Genomic DNA, 18,390 nt, shown 5'->3' on the forward strand with positions numbered 1-18,390 from the left:
TTAGCCACTCACTGCACTCCAAGGCTTAGGTGTAGGGGTGTAGGGGCAAACAACCCCAAAGATGGGTTAAGCTTCTACGAATCTGGTCTAACGTAGTGGTTCAGAATCTTGCCTGTTTTAGGAGAAGCCACAAATTCGAATCCCAACCGAGATGTAAACTATTGTTCACATTAATTTGAAATAAAATTTGGGAATTTGACCATAGTCTTATTATAACTTATTCTTTCCCTTCCCTTGTGACTCCAGGAGAAAGCAACGAAATGGCAGGAGCAGCACGAAATGATCGACGGTCTGACGACGAACGGCATTCTGCTCATGCATCCGCCCAACGGTTCCTTCTCCTATAACGGCGAAAATCAACAGCCCCCCATGTGGCGGGAAGTATCGGTAGGGGGAGGCATCTTCTCGGTTCGGGAGACACGCTCTGCGCCGCAGAAAGGTGTTCAGGTGAGTTAGTCTAGAACAGGGATTTCTAACTAGCGGCCAGCGAAGCTTTTAGGGTGGGCCCCCCCGGGCTTGATTTTTGTTCTTTTACTATGGGGTGGACTCCGAAAATGGAGCATTTACTCCCCATCCCCTCAAAATCCTGGACGGGTCTGCTCCCCTGTGTATGTGGCCCGCGATCCCGCGAAGTACCTGCCAATGTAGCATGTGGCCGCATACACATGGAAGTTGGAAATCCCTGGTCTGTAACTTTTTTTTAGACTTCGTAAAAATTCAAAGAAAACCTGGAAAAGTCATGGAATTTGCCCCCGGTAAAAAAAATAATAATGTTCAAATTAAATACATCAAGTTTTTTTTCCGAGAAACGGCCTCGAAGGGGTAAATGAAGGGGTAATTTTACTGATTTTTAAGTACCTCCGCCCCCTAATTTTCTGGAAAAGTCATGGGATAGTCATGGAATTTCATTCCGGGAAAAGCGTATAAACCCTGTATAGTGCTCATTACAGCTCCGTAGGATAGTCATCCAAATTCATTCATAATTCATATTGTGTGCTGTAGTATAACACTAGTAGTATGGGTCAGGATTATTCCTGCTGATGAGTTCATGAGAGCCAAAATGTGCCTTCTTTCAATCGCCTACGATGCCAGAGATAAATGACGCGAATGGTTTAGCTTGCAAAATTACATCGATATTTCTTGTACCCGAGTCAATTTGTGGCATCTTACTACAACAGACATTAGTGCTTTGTCTACCTTCTGTAGAAAAAAATGATGCTTGCAAAATTTGCGAGTTCAAAATGGTGAAACCCACACAAAAACGATAATTCCACAGTCATGTTGCGAGCTCCAATTTTTCGCTGACGCCAAATGAAACAATTGTACGTAATAGAACAGCTGCCATCAGAATCATTTGCTAATCAAATGGGACTGTGCAAATACCTACTGCAAACATTAATGAAATGACTACGGCAGATGATGAACTCCGAGTTAGAGATCTATCATGGGTCTTTAAATTATATTCTTGGATATCCGTCTATAAATGACGGTAACTCCTTTCCTTGACCACATGAAACGGATATCCCTTATATTCGAAGAAGAAGAAGAAGAAGAAGAAGAAGAAGAAAAAGTCTGCCAAAAGTGCTAACAATTATTCTGCTACTTTGGTAAGATAATTTGAAGTAAAGTGAATGATTCTGCTACCTTGGTACAAGATTCGGAAGCAAACCGTTCTCTTTTCTTAATTATCATTAATAAGATAATTACTTACCTTATTTTATATTGACTAGGGTTCTCTTTTCTTTCTCGCTTCTTCTTTTCTTAAGATGTTTCGTTATGTGTTTCAGGTGGCTAATGAAAGTCTGCCAAGAGTGCTAACAATTATTCTGCTACTTTGGTAAAATAATTGGAAGTAAAGTGAATGATTCTGCTACCTTGGTACAAGATTCGGAAGCAAACCGTTCTCTTTTCTTAATTATCGTTAATTAGATAATTACTAACCTTATTTTATATTGACTAGGGTTCTCTTTTCTTTCTCGCTTCTTCTTTTCTTAAGATGTTTCGTTATGTGTTTCAGGTGGCTAATGTTAGTAATGTTCTGCAAGACGGAACACTAATAGACCTGTGTGGAGCAACACTACTGTGGCGATCTGCAGAAGGACTAGCTAAATCTCCCGTAAGTACAATTAAGGCTTTAACACTCATGTACAGTATTAAGGCTACGATTCCCGCCCGGGGGCAAACTTTGTTCTAAACACATAAGGTCCTGAACAGATAACAGTTGAGTACAATCAAATTTAAGGCTACGAAAAATTGTAAAACATTTTTAAGAGGTATGATAGAGGGAACCGTAACAACGGAGGTCTTATTGTCCTGAAATCGAAGAAAGTCGGAAGACAAGATATGAAAAAGCCAGTCAGTCGTTCCGAAAATTGACCTTATCTGTTTAGGTTAAAGAACGCCCCGGACGGGAATCGAATCCCCGACCTAGTGCTTACATTGGAACTTGAACCCTGAACTGAAAAAATTGTGTTCAGTTGTTCAGTTCAGGGTTCAGAACTGAACACATCTAGGTGAACCCACCTATGAAAAAGAACAACCTAGAGCAGATTCTGAGCCATCTAGTCTTGTATTTGCCTTATTTTGGACATTAGGAATTTGGAGACTGTATCTCTTGGATATTTGGAGTTTGTAGAATGTATCTCTTGATCTTGAATATTTGGAGTTTGGAGATAAAATCTTGATCAAATAAAACTGAACATTTGACCATAGTTCTAGACAGATAGAGCTACAGTCAGTTGCCAAAGTGTTAATAAATACCTGTACCTACGGCTTGATGCTTTATGAACAATGAACATGATACATAGGTATATTCCAGTACAGGGATGATGACTTTATAAGTGGAGTAGTCAAAGAAACCATTCTCTAATCGCCCTAATGTAAAGTTATACTCGTATTAGGGCTAAATTAAGGACCGCGCTCCTCCCGTTAAGTCAAGAAAGTTTGACAACGCTATCCTGTAATATAGCACAGAAAACGGATAGACCCAGCTAGATCTAACTAAATCCACAATATCACCTCATAGAAAAAACGGACAGACGTAGATCCAGAGCAGATACCACAAGAGTTCAAGGTCCCATAGACTGGACTAAGGCTAGAGACAAGTTTACACATGCACTCAACATGTTATATGGGTATACGCACATGTTGTTGGATCACATTAGAGCAAATTACGTCAGAGGAAACCAAGCACGGAATGATTGGGCATTATTATTAGTTATACATAATTATGTTTATGAGAAAACGAAAACGCGAGACTTTCAATCCCACACATGTACAACATGTTATATGGGTATACGCACATGTTGTTGGATCACATTAGAGCAAATTACGTCAGAGGAAACCAAGTGCCTGGTCAGGATTAGCACGGAATGATTGGGCATTATTATTAGTTATACTAATAACTATTAGTTATAGATAATTATGTTTATGAGAAAACGAAAACGCGAGACTTTCAATCCGACACATGTTCGAGTTGCTAGGGAAAATCTCGCTTGACCTATAACCATACGTAATAACAGACTATAGGTGTGGGTATTAATTATTTTCCTTTCGGGAAACATTCGGAAACGGAACCGATTCCGATGGCGCACCATCTTGGATTTGATAGAAGGAACTGCTAAGGTCTTATCGTCCTGAAATCGAAGAGAGGAGGAAACCAGGATAGGAGAAAGTCAGCCGTTCCGAGAACGAACATTCCCCGTTCAGGATAAAACCCGCCCCGGGCGGGAATGGAACCCGCAACCTAGCGCCTACAAGGCAAACGCTCTACCCACCGAGCTAACTAGGCTGGCAAATTCCTTTTTTGTATAACCATGCGTAATGACAGACTATAAATGCAGTTTCTTTGTGTTATTATGTCACAACTTTAATGCTCACTGCAGCATTGTAGGATTTTCCCAATATCTCAATAATCCTAAAATCCAATGTTTACCTACCATGCTGACACCGGTCGCTATGAGGGATGACAATATGAAGTATTATGTCATAAATATAGTTCTATTCCATAAGTCATAAATATAGTCATATTCTATGATTGGCATAGATAATGTCGTGAAATAATTACCTATATCTAATGACAGACGTATATGATGAGCACATTTTATGTATATCTCATGAAACGTGCGCGCTTGTAGCGTCGTCATCAAAGATCGTGAATTTTTGCTCATCTAATGAGCAATGAGCGAAAATAAAAATCCCAAGATGTTACGAAACGTTAGCATCATCAGACTTGAGATTGGGAGTGCAAAAAGAAACAGGGAGGAAATTGTCCCATGTGCCTTAAAGAAGTAAGTTGGCCTGGTGCCTGGTGATAGAGTTAGGTAGAGTGCAAAAAGAAACAGGGAGGAAATTGTCCCATGTGCCTTAAAGAAGTAAGTTGGCCTGGTGATAGGGTTAGGTAGAGTGCAAAAAGAAACAGGGAGGAAATTGTCCCATGTCCCATAAATCCACGGTTTTAGGTATAGGGTTAGGTAGCGTACAAAAAGAATGCTGTAATTAACAATTGATGATTCTCATGAAAAATATAACTGTCCAAATGTATTTTTTTCGTAAAGATCGTCAAAAATAATAAATAGAAGTAAGTGCGCCTGGTGATAGGGTTAGGTAGAGTGCAAAAAGAAACAGGGAGGAAATTGTCCCATGTGCCTTAAAGAAGTAAGTCCACGGTTTTAGGTATAGGGTTAGGTAGCGTACAAAAAGAATGCTGTAATTAACCATTACTTCGAGTAGCGCGTGGTTGGCTACAAGACCAAACCTATGAAAATGATAGATACCCCCTATGGACTCTACATACATATCAAACTTTCTTGATTTGGCGGGGCGGAGCGCTGCCGCGCTCCTTAATATCATTTCATGGGTTTGATTTTGCAGCCGACTACGCGCCACTCAAAGTCGCTTGTGTACACCCATAGTTCTGGACAGATAAAGCTACAGTCAGTTGCCAAAGTGTTAATAAATACCTACGGCTTGATGCTTTATAAATAACAATGGACATGATACATAGGTATATTCCAGTACAGGGATGGTGACTTTATAAGTGGAGTAGTCAAAGAAACCATTCTCTAATCGCCCTAATATAAAGTTATACTCGTATTAGGGCTAAATTAAGGACCGCGCTCCTCCCGTTAAGTCAAGAAAGTTTGACAACGCTATCCTGTAATATAGATATGTATATCATTTTCATGGGTTTGATTTTGCAGCCGACTACGCGCCACTCAAAGTAGCGCGTGTACACGTCCAATGTGAGACAGGCGTTGGACTACACTGTATAACATTGCTAAGGTTTTTAGTGAAAGGGGTTTTACCCTACGTCCGATGACAAGCTACCCACCTACTCACATTGACCCAACCTGAGTGGGGGCGGAAAAAATCCCTACTGTGGGGTCGTGTGGATTTGGAACACATCACAAGCCTTCAGGCACACGGAAAGCAAGTGCCTGGTCAGAATTAGCACGGAATGATTGGGCATTATTATTAGTTATACTAATAACTATTAGTTATATACATAATTATGTTTATGAGAAAACGAAAACGCGAGACTTTCAATCCGACACATGTTCGAGTTGCTAGGGAAAATCTCGCTTGACCTATAACTACAACCATACGTAATAACAGACTATAGGTGTGTGTATTAATTATTTTCCTTTCGGGAAACATTCGGAAACGGGATCGATTCCGATGGCGCACCATCTTGGATTTGATAGAAGGAACTGCTAAGGTCTTATCGTCCTGAAATCGAAGAGAGAAGGAAATCAGGATAGGAGAAAGTCAGCCGTTCCGAGAACGAACATTCCCCGTTCAGGATAAAACCCACCCCGGGCGGGAATGGAACCCGCAACCTAGCGCCTACAAGGCAAACGCTCTACCCACCGAGCTAACTAGGCTGGCAAATTCCTTTTTTAATTCCCTTTAAGTAAATATAGGAAATGAGCTTCTGAAGAGGGAAAATCGTCTTATGAAAGGAACAACCTACATACATATGTTGATGGCTTCTCTTCGTTTTGAGACCAAACAATAGTTCCCCGTTCAGGATAAAACCCGCTCCGGGCGGGAATGGAACCCGCAACCTAGCGCCTACAAAGCAAACGCTCTACCCACCGAGCTAACTAGGCTGGCAAATTCCTTTTTTAATTCCCTTTAAATATAGGAAATAAGCTTCTGAAGAGGGAAAGTCGTCTTATGAAAGGAACAACCTACATACATATGTTGATGGCTTCTCTTCGTTTTGAGACCAAACAATATCAACTTATCAACTTATAATTGCTTCTCTTCATTTTCAGACCAAACAATACCTGGAGGAGCTGATTGAGAAGTTGAACGCAGCCCGGCCCGTGTGTCCAGTAGGTCTGAACCAATGTTAGTAATGTTCTGCAAGACGGAACACTAATAGATCTGTGTGGAGCAACACTACTGTGGCGATCTGCAGAAGGACTAGCTAAATCTCCCGTAAGAACAATTAAGGCTTTAACACTTATGTACAATATTAAGGCTACAATTCCCGCCCGCGGTAAACTTTGTTCTAAACACATAAGGTCCTGAACAGATAACAGTTGAGTACAATTATGGGCTCAGAACTGGCAGAGTTTTCCATTTTACACTTTCTTTCGTGTATATACCCTTGCAATATTGTAATCTATAATTGATGCAAATAAACAAATTACAATTAAATTAAGGCTACGAAAAATTGTAAAACATTTTTTAAGAGGTATGATCGAGGGAACCGTAACAACGGAGGTCTTATTGTCTTGAAATCGAAGAGAGTACGAAGACAGGACAGGAAAAGGCCAGTCGTTCCGAGAGCGAACCTTATCTGTTTAGGATAAAGAACGCCCCGGACGGGAATCGAATCCGCGACCTGGTGCTTACATTGGAACTTGAACCCTGAACTGAAAAAATTGTGTTCAGTTCATATGTACAATATTAAGGCTAAAATTCCCGCCCGGGGCAAACTTTGTTCTAAACACATAAGGTCCTGAACAGATAACAGTTGAGTACAATTAAATTAAGGCTACGAAAATTTGTAAAACATTTTTTAAGAGGTTTGATAGAGGGAACCGTAACAACGGAGGTCTTATTGTCCTGAAATCGAAGAGAGTACGAAGACAGGACAGGAAAAGGCCAGTCGTTCCGAGAGCGAACCTTATCTGCTTAGGACAAAGAACGCCCCGGACGGGAATCGAATCCGCGACCTGGTGCTTACATTGGAACTTGAACCCTGAACTGAAAAAATTGTGTTCAGTTCAGGGTTCAGAACTCAGAACTGAACACATCTAGGTGAACCCACCTATGAAAAAGAACAACCTAGAGCAGATTCCCAATATGTATGGTCGTACAAATGAATTGTTTATGTGTGTTTACATTCGTTAGTCTATCTACAATACATCCACTGGCTTTATGTTCATCAGTTGACATTGATTAGGGCGTAAAGGTGTGTTCCATGATTATGGTGGGACAATGTCACATGAAATATTGTTCTGTCAATCACACGATACTGATACCCTGGCCCTGGTACATGTTTTATCAGCAGAATGCACATTCTACCAGGTTCTATGTACAGTCTGTATGTCCTGTTTAGTGTGGGCAGAAAATTTGGGTTCAAGGAAAGCTAACTGAGCAGAGCAGCATATTTGCCTTATTTTGGACATTAGGAGTTTGGAGACTGTATCTCCTGGATATATGGAGTTTGTAGAATGTATCTCTTGATCTTGAATATTTGGAGTTTGGAGATAAAATCTTGATCAAATAAAACTGAACATTTGACCATAGCTGTATAAGTGATTTGAAATATCACAAGTGAAATCGAGTAAAAAGAAGTGAGATGATTATTGATGAAAAGTTGAAATTTTATTGTAATGGAAAGTTAAAAGACATTAGGTTAGAAAGGAGTGCCAGACTTTACTGTCTCCCTGTATCGACGTATACGAGTTAAAGCCAAGAGCAGACCATTTTGGAAGTTATTTCTTAGGTTTAGACTTCAGATAGTTGTAACAATGGAAGAATATGTTAAAACTACTTTCTACATATATACGCGTATTTTGTTCATGTTGATACTCAAAATTAGTTCAGAACAAATGATGAAATCTTGCGGGAATTTCTTGGGACTTTTCTGTCTAACTCTCGCATAACTCACGTCTCCCAACTCCCATGTATAACAATAATTAATTGTATGATTGTAAATAACAATGAACATGATACATAGGTACATTCCAGTACAGGGATGGTGACTTTATAAGTGGAGTAGTCAAAGAAACCATTCTCTAATCGCCCTAATGTAAAGTTATACTCGTGTTAGGGCTAAATAAGGACCGCGCTGACAACGCTATCCTGTAATATAGCACAGAAAACGGATAGACTCAGCTAGATCTAACCAAATCCACAATATCACCTCATAGAAAAAACGGACAGACGTAGATCCAGAGCAGATACCACAAGAGTTCAAGGTCCCATAGACTGGACTCGTATACGAGAGTGCAGTTGTACAACTTGACTGCCCCCCTGTACTTTTGTGTTCGTCATTTAGAATAATGTTTGTAGAAAATAAAGTTCAAAAGAAAGCACGGTAAAATTTTCCATTGAAAATAGTTATTATTATTTTTGTTCGGAACGCGTGTATAGAGAGTTAGTTGTTATTTTATGTAATGTTTTTGGATTGAGAATGGATTTTAGAGGTAAGATTTTTTGTAGAGGTTTTTTAATTTAAGGAAAAACATTGGTCCTAGGTTGGTATTTTTTAACGAAGTTAGCTAAGAGTGAATGCAATGTCCAGTGATCAATGAAGAGAGAATAGAAATGTACGCTTGCGGTCGAGAAACAATTTAGCTGTATTTTATTAGCGAAATTGGGTTTAAAAGAGTTATTGCAATAAAAAGGAATGGTAAAAAGTTAAAACTCATTTAAAAAGTCCGATCAGGGTAATCATAATACCCTTTTAAAGAAATGAGAAAATTGAATTTCGTTAATAAAATACAGCTAAATTAAAACTTAATTGATATTTGATTTTCGATTAACTCTCAGATACATTGAATTGAACCACTTCCATAATGTTCACTTAATTCAATCACACGATCATCACTAAGTTATTTCTGTAGGAAATTTTACTCCACTCTTTTATCAGTTTTATTTTGTACATATCTATTTATTTAAAACCCAAATTGATGTTAACTTCAGCGTTGTTCTGAAAATGAGCTTAAGTTAAAAACTCATTTAAAAAGTCCGATCAGGGTAATCATAATACCCTTTAAAAAAATGAGAAAATTGAATTTCGTTAATAAAATACAGCTAAATTAAAAGTTAATTGATTTTCGATTTTCGATTATCTCTCAGATACATTGAACCACTTCCATAATGTTCACTTAATTCAATCACACGATCATCACTAAGTTATTTCTGTAGGAAATTTTACTTCACTCTTTTATCAGTTTTATTTTGTACATATCTATTTATTTAAAACCCAAATTGATGTTAACTTCAGCGTTGTTCTGAAAATGAGCTTTCCCCCATGTAAAGATTGAGGCGTACAGTGTAGAACCACAGAAATGTACCTATTTTGAAATGAAATCTCAGAAGTACTCATCTAATTTTCTCACAGTCTGAGGATTAAGTCAAACTTGGGTTAAGCAACCTACGCATACATCGCATCAGTCGGTATTTGGCCTTACCAATGCCACGCCTCCATTTCCATCAGAGGATTTAACATTCAGTTAGCAAACTATAAGGGTGGGATTCACCAACTTGTTGAGTTCCGTATTTTGAAATGAAATCTCAGAAGTACTCATCTAATTTTCTCACAGTCTGAGGGTTAAGTCAAACTTGGGTTAAGCAACCTACGGCCAGAATTGGCCACGCATACATCGCATCAGTTGGTATTTGGCCTTACCAATGCCACGCCTCCGTTTCCATCAGAGGATTTAACATTCAGTTAGCAAACTATAAGGGTGGGATTCACCAACTTTGTTGAGTTCGGTATTTTGAAATGAAATCTCATCTAATTTTCTCAGAGTCTGAGGATTAAGTCAAACTTGGGTTAAGGAACCTACGGCCAGAATTGGCCACGCATACATCGCATCAGACGGTATTTGGCCTTACCAATGCCACGCCTCCATTTCCATCAGAGGATTTAACATTCAGTTAGCAAACTATAAGGGTGGGATTCACCAACTTGCTTTTTAGCCCCTAACAGCCCTTTAAGCCTATACAAATCAAATGGAACTCAACAGGTCTAACAAACCTTCTAAGGGCTGAAAAAATATTGGTGAATTAGCCGATTTTCGATCGGCTGTTACCTTCAGTACTTATCCATCAGTTGATGTTATCCAGTGATTGTGAATCTGCATAGAGTTGAACTATTTAGATGTCAAGTCCAACTTCGTTCACTTGCAAAATATTTTTGTAATAGAATTATATCCTTTTAGAAATTTTCAAAAATATATTTCTGTGTTTTCGAAATGAAAAAAAAGTCGCATTTTTGTGAATAATAACAATAATGAGTTGGTTTATTTCAGAATATCCTGTTTCTCAGATTCTCAGTGATAGGAAAATATTTCCTGGAAATAAATGAGTGTGGAAATAAATGAGTGCTAGACTAGACTATACTAGACAATTTCTCTTAATTTAGGCCGTACGATGCGTCACGTCACTTTTACCCCTTGACGAAAGAATCACCCTGGTGAAAAAAAAAGTCGCATTTTTGTGAATAATAACAATAATGAGTTGGTTTATTTCAGAATATTTTGTTTCTCAGATTCTCAGTGATAGGAAAATATTTCCTGGAAATAAATGAGTGCTAGACTATACTAGACAATTTCTCTTAATTTAGGCCGTACGATGCGTCACGTCACTTTTACCCCTTGACGAAAGAATCACCCTGGTGAGGAAGCGTGGCCAGCGCAGCGCCTGCCTTGTAAGATCTAGGTCGCGGGTTCGATTTTCGCCCGGGGCGGACTTTATCCTAAACCGATAAGAGTTGTTCTCGAAACGGCTAACTTTCGCCTATCCTGTCAACCATCTCTCTTCGATTTTGGTACGACAAGAGACCTCCGTTGTCACAGTTCTCTCTATCAAACCTAGAGCCCACCCTGAGGCTTAGGTGTAGGGGCAAACAGCCCTGAAGGATGGGTTAAGCTTCTACGAATCAAACCTCATAGAAAAAAGCTCCTATTTCGAGTATACTTTTGCAAACAGCCCTGAAGGATGGGTTAAGCTTCTACGAATCAAACCTCATAGAAAAAAGCTCCTATTTCGAGTATACTTTTTGATCTGAAAAATGAAAGGAGGAAGGAGGAATTTCAATTGTGTTAAGCATTTATGCTTGTCACAAATGTCGTTTCCTGGCTAATGCACTACGCTAAATTTTATGGCTTGACTTGGACTCGAACCACCAACCTCCAGATCCGAACAAACAGCCCTGAAGGATGGGTTAAGCTTCTACGAATCAAACCTCATAGAAAAAGCTCCTATTTCGAGTATACTTTTTGATCTGAATAATAAAAGGAGGAAGGAGGAATTTTAATTGTGTTAAGCATAAATACTTGTCACAAATGTCGTTTCCTGGCTAATGCACTACGCTAAATTTTATGGCTTGACTTGGACTCGAACCACCAACCTCCAGATCCGAAGGGAGGAATTTTAATTGTGTCAAGCATAAATACTTGTCACAAATGTCGTTTCCTGGCTAATGCACTACGCTAAATTTTATGGCTTGACTTAGACTCGAACCACCAACCTCCAGATCCGAAGTCCACCGCGCTAACCACTACACCACTGAGGTTGTTTTTTGATCTGAATAATAAAAGTATAATGCCTACTTATTTGTCATAAATTCGGACAAATTCTTCAAACAGTTCCTCTATGGCTCTCGCTGATTCACCTTTTGATTTGAATAATAAAAGTATAATGCCTACTTATTTGTCATAAATTCGGACAAATTCTTCAAACAGTTTCTCTATGGCTCTCGCTGATTCACCCCCATCTTCTTGCTTGAGTAATTCACGATGGTTGGTTTCTGGTTTTGGAAGATCTCGCTCAATGCAGGGGAGAGGGTGGGTGAAGAAATATTTGTGCAATAGTGCCTGAAATCAGGGGGAAAAGGATCTATTAGTCAACAGGGAACGAATGGTAAAACAGACGTAGCTGAAAAAGGCTGACTAAAAACACCGACCTCGTATGAAAAGGAAAATGTAAGGACAACTGCCTCAAACGAGGGGCAGTTGGTCAGTGCATCTTTGTGGGGACATAATCCTCCGTGCCTGAAATCAGGGGAAAAGGATCTATTGGTCAACAGGGAACGAATGGTAAAACAGACGTAGCTGAAAAAGGCTGACTAAAAACATCGACCTCGTATGAAAAGGAAAATGTAAGGACAACTGCCTCAAACGAGGGGCAGTTGGTCAGTGCATCTTTGTGGGGACATAATCCTCCATAGTGGAAAGAGTGCATGACCCAGTCTAGTTAGCTTGGAGGGTAGCGCTCCTGCCTTGTGAGAGCTAGATCGCGGGTTCGATTTCCGCCCGGGGCGAACTTCATCCTAAACAGATAAGGTTCGTTCTCGGAACGGCTGGCTTTCTCCTATCCTGTCCTCCGGTTTTTACAGTTCCCTCTATGAAACCTCAACCACATAAACACACACACACACACACACACAGTGATATAGTGACGTTATGAAAAAATGATCACTGATCTTGATCACTTACCAAAGTAGGGAAATAACAAAATAGGGAAAATGCTCATTACAGCTCCATAGGATAGTCATCCAAATTCATTCATAATTCATATTGTGTGCTGTAGTATAACACTATGGGTCAGGATTATTCCTGCTGATGAGTTCATGAGAGCCAAAATGTGCCTTCTTTCAATCGCCTACGATGCCAGAGATAAATGACGTCACGGGCACATACCACTACCCCCATCTATCGGGATTTTTTTAATTTTTTTTGGAACGTTGTGAAGCTTAGCACGTTTTACAGAGTATGTTCATGTTCACTGGTACTTGGTACGTGAATCCGTACCTAACTCAAATTTTATATTTTTGGCACTTAGCACATTATTGATGATCGGTCTTCATTTAATGTGTACTAAATTGTATATAGAAAACGTGAATCCGTACCTAACTCAAAATTTATATTTTTGGCACTTAGCACATTATTGATGATCGGTCTTCATTTAATGTGTACTACATTGTATATAGAAATAAATATTTTTTAGTAAAATTCATATAGGTAAACATGAACTCAAATTAACATGCATTGGCAAAATCGCTGTAGGAGTGAACTCATAGGAAAGAGTGTATATATGAGGGAGTGAAATTTGGAGGTATTAACATATTTTACCTTATATTTTAAAGCTCCCAAAACATATTTTACCTTTTATATCAAAGAAACTTAAACCGTCCCGTTTCTTTTCATCAGCCTTTCTGGTTCTTTGAAAAGTTATATTTTTAAAAACAAAGATATTAGAGCCGGAGCTGAGGTACATTTTTTCTACCTCATAAGGTACAAAATTTTCTTCCTATGGATCTGATGGGGGTTGGCGAGTACATTTTAGTGGGTTGGAACTTTGAATAATTCCCATTCGGTCCAACTCTTGGAAACTCTCTGGACTACGATTACGATATTATTATATCGTTGTTGAATATTATTTTTCGTTGTTGTGACTATTTTACGACCTGTATATGTTGAAAGCCCTAATGTGACCGTTCATGCAAAAAGAAACAGGGAGGAAATTGACCCATGTGCCTTAAAGATATAAGTCCACGGTTATAGGTATAGGGTTGGGTAGCGTACAAAAAGAATGCTGTAATTAACAATTACTTCGAGTAGCGCGTGGTTGGCTACAAGACCAAACCTATGAAAATGATAGAGAACCCCTATGGACTCTACATCATTTACATATGTATATCATTTTCATGGGTTTGATTTTGCAGCCGACTACGCGCCACTCAAAGTAGCGCGTGTACACGTCCAATGTGAGACAGGCCTTGGACTTCACTGTATAATGTTGCTAAGGTTTTTAGTGAAAGGGGTTTTACCCTACGTCCGATGACAAGCTACACACTGACCCAACCTGAGTGGGGGCGGAAAAAATCCCTACTGTGGGGTCGTGTGGATTTGGAACACATCACAAGCCTTCAGGCACACTCCATTTGTCAAGGGTCTATGGTTTTCCTTACCCTAGGGATCAATTTAAAGAAACCATTTACTGATTATGCTAACACTTGTATTTTCTCTTCCTATTTACAGAGTAGCAACGTAGTCAAATTGTGTATGGGAATCGAACCCTCGTTCTATGTAGATACGAAAGACACGGGTCCCTACTGTTTCAATCCTTGTGGACATATGGCCACCGAAAATACTGTCAAGTAAGTATAAATGCTTTTTTAATATGGTAAAAGCTGTGAAAAAGCATCCTTCAAAGTTGAAAAAAAAAATCAAATTTGAATCCTTGAATGGGACTAGAACCCACTGAGAAACAATTTAGCTGTAAGTATTTTATTAGCGAAATTCGGTTCAAAAGAGTTATTGCAATAAAAGGAATGGTAAAAAGTTAAAAACTCATTTAAGAAGTCCGATCAGGGTAATCATAATACTCTTTTAAAGAAATGAGAAAATTGAATTTCGTTAATAAAATACAGCTAAATTAAAAGTTAATTGATATTCGATTTTCGATTAACTCTCAGATACATTGAACCACTTCCAATTGCTTCTCTTCGTTTTGAGACCAAACAATATCAACTTATAATTGCTTCTCTTCATTTTGAGACCAAACAATATCAACTTATAATTGCTTCTCTTCATTTTGAAACCAAACAATATCAACTTATAATTGCTTCTCTTCATTTTGAGACCAAACAATATCAAACTTATAATTGTTTCTCTTCATTTTCAGACCAAACAATACCTGGAGGAGCTGATTGAGAAGTTGAACGCAGCCCGGCCCGTGTGTCCGTTTAAATATAGGAAATAAGCTTCTGAAGAGGGAAAATCGTCTTATGAAAGGAACAACCTACATATGTTGATGGCTTCTCTTCATTTTTTTTGAGACCAGGTCTGAACACTCTGGTCATTCCCAGGAAGTCAGTACTCAATAACGACAGGCAACAACCCTACGTCTATCTGAACTGCGGACATGTACAGGGCCTCTGGAGGAGCTGATTGAGAAGTTGAACGCAGCCCGGCCCGTGTGTCCAGTAGGTCTAAACACTCTGGTCATTCCCAGGAAGTCAGTACTCAATAACGACAGGCAACAACCCTACGTCTATCTGAACTGCGGACATGTACAGGGCCTGCATGATTGGGGCCAGGAAACCCACTCGAGTATGCGAACCTGTCCCATGTGCCTTAAAGAAGTAAGTTGGCCCGGTGATAGGGTTAGGTAGCATGCACATAATTGTTTCTCTTCATTTTGAGACCAAACAATATCAACTTATAATTGCTTCTCTTCATTTTGAGACCAAACAATATCAACTTATAATTGCTCTCTTCATTTTGAGACCAAACAATATCAACTTATAATTGCTTCTCTTCATTTTGAGACCAAACAATATCAACTTATAATTGCTTCTCTTGAGGAAATTGTCCCATGTGCCTTAAAGAAGTAAGTGCGCCCGGTGATAGGGTTAGGTAGCATGCAAAAAGAAACAGGGCCTGCATGATTGGAGCCAGGAAACCCACTCGAGTATGCGAACCTGTCATTTAATTTAAGGAAAAATATTGGTCCTAGGTTGGTATTTTTTAACGAAGTTAGCTAAGAGTGAATGCAATGTCCAGTGAACAATGAAGAGAGAATGGAAATGTACGCTTGCGGTTGAGAAACAATTTAGCTGTATTTTATTAGCGAAATTGGGTTGAAAAGAGTTATTGCAATAAAAGGAATGGTAAAAAGTTAAAAACTCATTTAAAAAGTCCGATCAGGGTAATCATAATATCCTTTTAAAGAAATGAGAAAGTTGAATTTCGTTAATAAAATACAGCTAAATTAAAAGTTAATTGATATTCGATTTTCGATTAACTCTCAGATACATTGAACCACTTCCATAAAGTTCACTTAATTCAATCACACGATCATCACTAAGTTATTTCTGTAGGAAATTTTACTCCACTCTTTAATCAGTTTTATTTTGTACATATCTATTTATTTAAAACCCAAATTGATGTTAACTTCAGCGTTGTTCTGAAAATGAGCTTTCCCCCATGTAAAGATTGAGGCGTATAGTGTAGAAATCTATGGTTTTCCTTAGCCTAGGGATCAATTTAGAGAAACCATTTACTGATTATGCTAACACTTGTATTTTCTCTTCCTATTTACAGAGTAGCAACGTAGTCAAATTGTGTATGGGAATCGAACCCTCGTTCTATGTAGATACGAAAGACACGGGTCCCTACTGTTTCAATCCTTGTGGACATATGGCCACCGAAAATACTGTCAAGTAAGTATAAATGCTTTTAATATGGTAACCGTAGCATGTAATTGTCCATCTCGTAGTAGGCCTAGAGAAAGAAGGCTAAACTGCTCATTCCGCGGAGTGGAGAACATTAAATGCCAGACCGCGGATTGTGCGTTTTGAAAAATGCTCAAACCCCGATCTAATGGTATACTGCGGGACTTGAAGTTTATTCTTCAATCTCATGATGCTCAATGGCCGATTTCCGCAATTTAGCTTTTGCTTAAATCCAGTCCGCGCACTGAGCTATTTACAGTTGCTCAATTGCCGAATTTCGGGGAATGAGCATTTTGCATTTTTTTGTTCCGCGGAGTGAGCTATTTTTTCGCTCATTGAGCGAATTCGGGGAATGAGCCTGACACCTATATCAGAACAAATAATGATAATAATGGGCCATATGGGCGGTTGACTTTTGACTGAATGGTTGATTTCTACGTAAAATGTCGGAAAGAGACGAATTTTGGCATCAAAGCTGTGAAAAAGCATCCTTCAAAGTTGAAAGAAAAATTAAATTTGAATCCTTGAATGGGACTAGAACCCACAACCTTCTGATTACCAGACAAGCACTTAACCACTTATCGCTTTGTTACAGGTACTCTCTATGGTTTTCCTCACCCTAGGGATCAATTTAGAGAAACCATTTACTGATTATGCTAACACTTGTATTTTCTCTTCCTATTTACAGAGTAGCAACGTAGTCAAATTGTGTATGGGAATCGAACCCTCGTTCTATGTAGATACGAAAGACACGGGCCCCTACTGTTTCAATCCTTGTGGACATATGGCCACCGAAAATACTGTCAAGTAAGTATAAATGCTTTTAATATGGTAACCGTAGCATGCAAAGAAACAGGGAGGAAATTGACCCATGTGCCTTAAAGATGTAAGTCCACCCGGTTATAGGTATAGGGTTAGGTAGCTTACAAAAAGAATGCTGTAATTAACAATTACTTCGAGTAGCGCGTGGTTGGCTACAAGACCAAACCTATGAAAATGATAGAGAACCCCTATGGACTCTACATAATTATGTATATCATTTTCATGGGTTTGATTTTGCAGCCGACTACGCGCCACTTAGACTTCACTGTATAATATTGCTAAGGTTTTTAGTGAAGGGGGTTTTACCCTACGTCCGATGACAAGCTACCCACCTACCCACATTGACCCAACCTGAGTGGGGGCGGAAAAAATCCCTACTGTGGGGTCGTGTGGATTTGGAACACATCACAAGCCTTCAGGCACACTCCATTTGTCAAGGCTCTATGGTTTTCCTCACCCTAGGGATCAATTTAGAGAAACCATTTACTGATTATGCTAACACTTGTATTTTCTCTTCCTATTTACAGAGTAGCAACGTAGTCAAATTGTGTATGGGAATCGAACCCTCGTTCTATGTAGATACGAAAGACACGGGCCCCTACTGTTTCAATCCTTGTGGACATATGGCCACCGAAAATACTGTCAAGTAAGTATAAATGCTTTTAATATGGTAAAAGCTGTGAAAAAGCATCCTTCAAAGTTGAACAAAAAAATCAAATTTGAATCCTTGAATGGGGCTAGAACCCACAACCTTCTGATTACCAGACAAGCACTTAACCACTTATCGCTTTGTTACAGGTACTGGTCCCGCATTGGTATTCCATTGGGTACGAACGGGTTCGAGTCCTTCTGTCCATTCTGTGCTACACAACTAGAGGGTCATCCTGGATACGTTAAGTTGATATTCAACTAACTCTCGAGGCATCCATCATAGGGAAATGCTAGATACAATTATCTATTATCATGCTACTTGACATAGTGTCTCGTTTCCAGAAGATTGTAAACTTACCTCATTGGCAGGTAATCTCTTCTGTCCATCATACAAGAGGAGTTTGGATATTAAATCTAACGTGTCAGGCGAGGCATTAGGGTGATATAGTGACGTTATGAAAAAATGATCACTGATCTTGATCACT

The 18,390-nt window shown here is 39.1% G+C and overlaps 1 protein-coding gene across 1 annotated transcript; it reads left to right on the forward strand.

Moving 5' to 3' along the window:
• The first annotated feature begins 221 nt into the window (after positions 1-221).
• On the forward strand, positions 222-18,178 carry LOC103524994 (protein pellino). The gene is made up of 7 exons (XM_026820234.1): positions 222-447; positions 2,018-2,116; positions 6,282-6,345; positions 15,040-15,120; positions 15,267-15,340; positions 16,302-16,420; positions 18,053-18,178. The coding sequence occupies exons 1-7, from the start codon at positions 280-282 to the stop codon at positions 18,165-18,167; spliced, it is 720 nt and encodes a 239-aa protein (XP_026676035.1). The 5' UTR covers positions 222-279; the 3' UTR covers positions 18,168-18,178.
• The last annotated feature ends 212 nt before the right edge of the window (positions 18,179-18,390 follow it).

The sequence above is a fragment of the Diaphorina citri genome, unplaced genomic scaffold, assembly GCF_000475195.1.
Source record: "Diaphorina citri unplaced genomic scaffold, Diaci psyllid genome assembly version 1.1 scaffold131, whole genome shotgun sequence".
Classification (NCBI taxonomy): domain Eukaryota; kingdom Metazoa; phylum Arthropoda; class Insecta; order Hemiptera; family Psyllidae; genus Diaphorina; species Diaphorina citri.

Excerpts from the sequence above, each read along its gene's own strand:
- LOC103524994 (XM_026820234.1), top strand. The coding sequence starts at position 280 with ATGATCGACGGTCTGACGACGAACGGCATTCTGCTCATGCATCCGCCC. Across the intron at positions 448-2,017 it reads CGCCGCAGAAAGGTGTTCAG|GTGGCTAATGTTAGTAATGT; the intron begins GTGAGTTAGTCT and ends TATGTGTTTCAG. Across the intron at positions 16,421-18,052 it reads GCCACCGAAAATACTGTCAA|GTACTGGTCCCGCATTGGTA; the intron begins GTAAGTATAAAT and ends GCTTTGTTACAG.